The sequence below is a fragment of the Lucilia cuprina genome, chromosome 6 (assembly GCF_022045245.1).
Source record: "Lucilia cuprina isolate Lc7/37 chromosome 6, ASM2204524v1, whole genome shotgun sequence".
Lineage (NCBI taxonomy): Eukaryota > Metazoa > Arthropoda > Insecta > Diptera > Calliphoridae > Lucilia > Lucilia cuprina.
In genome coordinates this window covers 5823138-5830125 of record NC_060954.1, presented here as the reverse complement: position 1 = coordinate 5830125, position 6988 = coordinate 5823138, and the positions used below count along the sequence as shown (strand labels likewise).

General features: G+C 33.5%; 4 protein-coding genes across 4 annotated transcripts; 2 read left to right on the top strand and 2 right to left on the bottom strand.

The window, feature by feature from the left end:
• Positions 1–143: 143 nt before the first annotated feature.
• Positions 144–803, bottom strand: LOC111678839 (peptidoglycan-recognition protein SC2-like). The gene has a single exon (XM_023440271.2). It carries the CDS (start codon positions 772–774, stop codon positions 217–219), a length of 558 nt encoding a protein of 185 aa, XP_023296039.1. The 5' UTR covers positions 775–803; the 3' UTR covers positions 144–216.
• Positions 804–2019: 1216 nt separating this feature from the next.
• Positions 2020–2650, top strand: LOC111678846 (peptidoglycan-recognition protein SC2-like). The gene has a single exon (XM_023440278.2). It carries the CDS (start codon positions 2213–2215, stop codon positions 2576–2578), a length of 366 nt encoding a protein of 121 aa, XP_023296046.2. The 5' UTR covers positions 2020–2212; the 3' UTR covers positions 2579–2650.
• A 1509-nt stretch (positions 2651–4159) lies between these two features.
• LOC111678840 (peptidoglycan-recognition protein SC2-like) lies at positions 4160–4799 on the bottom strand. The gene has a single exon (XM_023440272.2). The coding sequence runs from the start codon at positions 4777–4779 to the stop codon at positions 4222–4224; it is 558 nt and encodes a 185-aa protein (XP_023296040.2). The 5' UTR covers positions 4780–4799; the 3' UTR covers positions 4160–4221.
• An 877-nt stretch (positions 4800–5676) lies between these two features.
• On the top strand, positions 5677–6306 carry LOC111678842 (peptidoglycan-recognition protein SC2-like). Its single transcript, XM_023440273.2, has one exon. The coding sequence runs from the start codon at positions 5690–5692 to the stop codon at positions 6245–6247; it is 558 nt and encodes a 185-aa protein (XP_023296041.2). The 5' UTR covers positions 5677–5689; the 3' UTR covers positions 6248–6306.
• The last annotated feature ends 682 nt before the right edge of the window (positions 6307–6988 follow it).

The following is a 6988-nucleotide window of genomic DNA, read 5'->3' as shown; positions in this document are numbered from 1 at the left end:
AGAACAGAACTAGAACAGAACTAGAACAGAACTAGAACAGAACTAGAACAGAACTAGAACAGAACTAGAACTGAACTAGAACTGAACTAGAACTGAACTAAAACTGAAGTGTGAAAAAATAAATTACAAAACCAAATATTAAATAATTTGCATAAATCTATAATACTTTTATTGGAAATCAAATGTTTTTCTTAAATAATCTTTGTAACCCTCAACTTAAGCCTTCCAGTTAGACCATTTTTTGATTTCGTTATACAAATTATTGCCAGGGCACTCAGTAGAACCGACCTGACGATGACCGTACAAAATATAACCCGACTTAATTTGACCACGAGAAACGGCAGCCGACAACAAACTCTTAGCAGCGGAGATTTGAGCAGCAGTGGGTCTATCATTGTTGTAGTTACCCATGAAGGAAATGCCAATTGCCTTAGAGTTCCAGTTGGTGGCATGAGCACCCATTACATTCCAACCGCGACCCTCATAAACATTACCATCACCACCGATCAAGAAGTTGTAACCAATATCAGCCCAACCCAAAGTCTTTTGGTGATAACTTTGGATATTACGCATTTGTTGCATGCAGCTGGCCTTGGTGGAACAGTAAGCACCGGCGGTATGATGAATAACAGCATAAGATAAACCGTTAGCCAATGAGGTCTTACTGGTAGCAGGAGCACCACCCCATTCGGATTTGGAAATGATGGTAAGACCACAAACGGTATGAGCACACACCAAAACGGCCAAAAGACCAACTAATACTTTGGACAACATGTTGTAGAGAAAGTTTAAAGAAAACTAATAATTTTCAGGCGATTCCCCAATACTTTTATAGTGAATTTTTTCTGGTTTTAGATTATTATGGCTGTCGACTGATAAGAACAATAAGTAGAGTGTGATTTTCATAGGCGAAGTGCTGTATGGTTGTTGATCGAGTCTAATAAAACAAACTTAAATCAATGCAAATCACAACAACTAGAATTATAAATATTCGAAATAAATTTTTAAGCGATATGAGTCCACAAGAGGGTCAATAAATTTTAAATGTCATGTGTGAAGTACCTTGTAGTAAAAATATGTACGCGTAAAATAAATGTACAAGAAATGAATGGAGGAGTAAGAGGTTATTTAATGAAATGATTTGTATATAGACTAGACTGTCGATTAGACTATAGACTAGACCATATACTAGACAATATACTAAACTAGACTATAGACTAGACTATAGACTAGACTATAGACTAGACTATAGACTAGACTATAGACTAGACTATAGACTAGACTATAGACTAGACTATAGACTAGACTATAGACTAGACTATAGACTAGACTATAGACTAGACTATAGACTAGACTATAGACTAGACTATAGACTAGACTATAGACTAGACTACAACACGAGACAATTTTTTTTCTGGTATTACAAATCATTTAACGAATTTCATGTACCGCCCTCATTTCTGTACTGAAAGGTTTACAAAATTTTACGTCATAAAGTGAATCACAACATATTATTTCATTCAAATAATCAGTTTATATGGTGACCCTAACTAAGGGGTACTTTTTAAGATGAGATGAGTCAATAAAGCTTAAAGAAATATTTAAAAAATTAAAAAAAAACAAACAAATTTTCTTATTGAAAATATTTAAAAATCCCCATATTTATTTAGAAATATCTATTCAAACTAATCCTAAAACAGTTTAACATATTACCTTTCCGTTTGAGGGTTAATTAAGACATAATTCTTCCATGATATTAAACTGTCTCTACGAAGTTTCTTTGATATGTTTATTATTCATAAATTCACTTTAAAATGCACTTAAGTAGCAAAACAATTCCACTTTAATGATATTTTTATACTTTATTGATATAAATGCGCTTATTTTTTTGGTATAAATCCTTATCTTTGTCAAAATATCTTAAAAAATCTTATCAGGTCAAGTTTATAGGTACAATAGTCGACTATATAAACAAAGTGATTTGACCACTTTAACCAACAGTAATTGTTAAATCCAAAACAATGGTATCCAAAACTTTATTTGCTCTTTTGGCTATTCTCATTTGTGCCCATAATGTTCTGGGCATAACTATTATCTCAAAAAGGAATGGGGTGGTGCTCCTGCCACCAGCAAGACTTCATTGGCTAATGGTTTGGCTTATGCTGTTATACATCACACCGAGGGATCCTACTGCTCTACCAAGGCCAGCTGTATGCAACAAATGCGTAATATTCAACACTATCATCAAAAAACTTTGGGTTGGGCTGATATTGGTTACAACTTTTTGATCGGTGGTGATGGCAATATTTATGAAGGTCGTGGCTGGAATGTATTGGGTGCTCATGCCTCCAACTGGAACTCGAAATCTATTGGTATCTCCTTCATGGGCAATTATCATAAGGATAAACCTACTGCTGCTCAAATTGCCGCTGCTAAGAGTTTGTTGGCTGCTGCTGTTTCTCGTGGTCAAATTAAGTCAGGTTATATTTTGTATGGTCATCGTCAAGTTGGTAATACTGATTGTCCCGGTAATAACTTGTATGCTGAGATCAAGAAATGGTCTAACTGGAAGGCTTAAGTTTGAAGAGAAGTTTTTCTTATAATTGAATAAAAAAAAAAATAAATAATTATATATGCATGATTAAAAAAACAGTAGTTTGAATGTGAAGACCCTTTAAGGAGACTATAGTCTTGACTATAGTATAGTTTGTAGACTGGACTAGAGTATAGACTTTAGTCTGGATTATAATATAGACTATGGTCTGGACTATAGTCTGGACTATAGTCTCCACTATAGTCTGGACTATAGTCTCCACTATAGTCTGGACTATTGTCTGGACTATAGTCTGGACTATTGTCTGGACTATAGTCTGGACTATAGTCTGGATTATAGTCTGCACTATAGTATAGACTATAGTCTGGACTATAGTAACGTTTATAGTCTGGACTATAGTAAAGACTATAGTGTGGACTATAGTAAAGACTATAGTCTGGACTATAGTATAGACTATAGTCTGGACTATAGAATAGACTATAGTCTGGATTATAGTATAGACCATAGTCTAGACTATAGTATAGACTATAGTCTGGACTATAGTATAGACTATAATCTGGACTATAGTATAGGCTATAGTCTGGATTATAGTATAGGCTATAGTCTGGACTATGATCGACTATAGTCTGGCTATAGTATCGACTATAGTCTGGGCTATAGTATCGACTATAGTCTGGGCTATAGTATCGACTATAGTCTGGGCTATAGTATCGACTATAGTCTGGGCTATAGTATCGACTATAGTCTGGGCTATAGTATAGACTATAGTCTGGACTATAGTACAGACTATAGTCAGGACTACAGTATAGACTGAAGTCAAGACTTTAGACTCATCTATAGTATAAACTGGACTGTAGTATAGGCTATAGTTTGGAATATAGTCTGGACTTTAATATATACTATAGTATAGACTATAGTCTGAACTATAAATTAGGCTATAGCCTGGACTTTAAAATATACTAACGCCTGCACTGTAGTATAGGCTATTGTCTGCACTATAGTAAGACTACTTATAGTGTTCGCTATAGTATAGACTTTAGTCTGGACTATAGCATAGACTATATTCTGGACTATAGCATAGACTATAGTCTGGACTTTAGCCTAAAGTATAGTCAGGAATATAGTCTGGAATATGGACTTGCCTATAATATAGACTACAGCCTACAATCTGGACTATAATAAAAGGGGTCTGATCTATAGTATAGACTATATTCTGCACTATAATAACTATAGTCTGGACTATAACGACTTATAGTCTGGATCATAGTTTATACTGCAGTCTGGATTATAAAATAGAGAAAGGTCAGACAATGACCATAAAATATAAAATAGTCCGACTGTATACTGGACTATAGTCTGAAATTTATATTATGAAATTTATTGGATAATAGTCTGGAGTATAGAATAGAATATATTCTTGACTATAGTCTAGACTAGTTAATCATAATTCACAATAATAGACTCGAGTATATAATATACTATAGTGCCGTGCTTAAACAAGACTTTAATTTTGATCATAGACTATATTCATGATTATATACACGACTGTTGTCTGGACTATAAACTTATAGAATTTTTCTCACTATTAAAACAATTAAGAACACATCCATTTCTATTAAAAGTTTTTATTTTATTTCAATAAATTTTAACAATTTTCATAACAAAACCTAAGCCTTCCAGTTAGACCATTTCTTAATTTCATTATACAAATTATTGCCAGGACATTCAGTTGAACCCACCTGACGATGACCATATAAAATGTAACCCGACTTAATTTGACCACGAGCAACAGCAGCCGACAACAAACTCTTAGCAGCAGAGATTTGAGCAGCATTGGGTTTATCATTATTATAGTTGCCCATAAAGGAAATACCAATGGCTTTAGAGTTCCAGTTGGTGGCATGAGCACCCATAACATTCCAGCCACGACCCTCATAAACATTACCATCACCACCGATCAGGAAGTTATAACCAATATCAGACCAACCCAAAGTCTTTTGATGATAACTTTGGATATTTTTCATTTGTTGAATACAGCTGGCCTTGGTGGAGCAGTAGGCTCCAGCGGTATGATGAATAACAGCATAAGACAAACCATTAGCCAAAGAGGTTTTGCTGGTAGCAGGAGCACCACCCCACTGCGACTTGGTGATAATGGTAAGACCAAAAATGGACTGTGCGCACGATAGCACAACCAAGAGAGTGCATAAAGTTTTAGATATCATTGTCCGTATATTTCTTTCAAGTATTTCGCAGAACTAATGTTTAGTTTTATGTTGAGCAGAGTTTATATACAGAGAGAAAGTTGAGGGTGTTGTTCGTGATAAGAATGAAAATATCATTTTAAAACTGATAAGATTTGTAAACGATTATTTATGTTTTCTTTCTATGTTTTAAATTTATGCTCTAATACATATGTATGTATGTTGTCGATGTTGTTTTTTTTTAATAGTTAATAGTAATATCGGGAGTTAATTGAATACTATAGTCTACTATATAGTTCAGACTATAGTCTACTCTATAGCCCAGACTATAGTCTACTCTATAGTCCAGACTATAGTCTACACTATAGTCCAGACTATAGTCTACTCTATAATCCAGACTATAGTCTACTCTATAGTCCAGACTATAGTCTACTCTATAGTCCAGACTATAGTCTACTCTATAGTCCAGACTATAGTCTACTCTATAGTCCAGACTATAGTCTACTCTATAGTCCAGACTATAGTCTACTCTATAGTCCAGACTATAGTCTACTCTATAGTCCAGACTATTGTAATATTTAGGGTTTAAGAACTAGCTACTTCAATTCGATAATTTTAATTGGTTTGATTACAAATTTGAGGACCTTTAAAAAAAACGTTGTCTTCAAACTGATAAATTTCGGTTTCGTAACAACAGAAGTAATCACTTCTTCATTGACACAATTTATTACTTCTTATTACAAAACTTATCATGTTTCGGGGGCAATTTGCAATTTTACTAAATCTATCAATAACAATAATAAATTTTAAATTGATTTTTGATAATTATCTGTTCGAATACTAGACATTTGTTAAACTATATATACTGTAGAGGTTTTCACAAAATAATCATTACAAAGTGTGTTCTATACTTAATAAGTGAAATAGTAAAATGTTTTCGAAAACTTTTGTCGCTCTATTGGCGGTACTTGTATGTGCCCAAGCCGTGTGTGCTGTTAACATCATTTCCAAGTCCGAATGGGGTGGTGCTGCTGCTACCAGCAAAACATCTTTGGCTAATGGTTTGTCTTATGCTGTTATTCATCATACCGCTGGAGCCTATTGTTCCACCAAGGCCAGCTGCATGCAGCAGATGAGAAATATTCAAAGTTATCATCAAAAGACTTTGGGTTGGGCTGATATTGGTTATAACTTCTTGATCGGTGGTGATGGTAATGTTTATGAGGGTCGTGGTTGGAATGTTATGGGTGCTCATGCCACCAACTGGAATTCTAAAGCTATTGGTATTTCCTTTATGGGCAACTATAACAATGATAAACCCACTGCTGCTCAAATCTCTGCTGCTAAGGGTTTGTTGTCTGATGCTGTTGCTCGTGGTCAAATTAAGTCGGGTTATATCTTATATGGTCATCGTCAAGTGGGTTCAACTGAATGTCCTGGCAATAATTTGTATAATGAAATCAAGAAATGGTCTAACTGGAAGGCTTAAGTTGTCATTGGCAAATTGTGTTAATTGAAATGAAATAAAGCAAATGTTTTTAGTGAAAAGTAAATTGTGTTAAATATTTTATTTTTATTTATAAGAATTTTTTAATAAATTCTTAAATTCTATAATATTTATGAAATTTTCGGGTTATTATTAAAATATTGTTTTCCTCTAAAAAATTAAATAAACTAAAAAAACATTACAAATGATGAGTGAATGTATAACGGAATAAGTGCAATTACGACACTAATTCCGTATATGTTTGATCTGAGTTTTTGTTTACATTTTCCTCAGCTGTACATGTGAATAATATGGAGAAAGTTTTGTTCATTGAATAGCTTTTATGACTTCCTCATAAAAAAACTTTATCTATCAATTGAAACGTGTGGTGGATAGGAGTTAAATAAAAAATAATACATTTTTGAAAAACTTTTCAATTTATGTTTGTTGTTGATGTTATAACGCAAAAATTATGGTAATTTAAAAATTATATAAAATAATAATAGATATAATAAGGTTGTAAACTTTGACTGAAGTTAAAGAACTATAATGTTAGTTAAGGTTCAGTTCAGTTCTAGTTCATTTCTAGTTCTGTTCTAGTTCAGTTCTAGTTCAGTTCTAGGTTAGTTCTAGGTTAGTTCTAGTTCAGTTCTAGTTCAGTTCTAGTTCAGTTCTAGGTTAGTTCTAGGTTAGTTCTAGTTCAGTTCTAGTTCAGTTCTAGTTCAGTTCTAGTTCAGTTCTAGT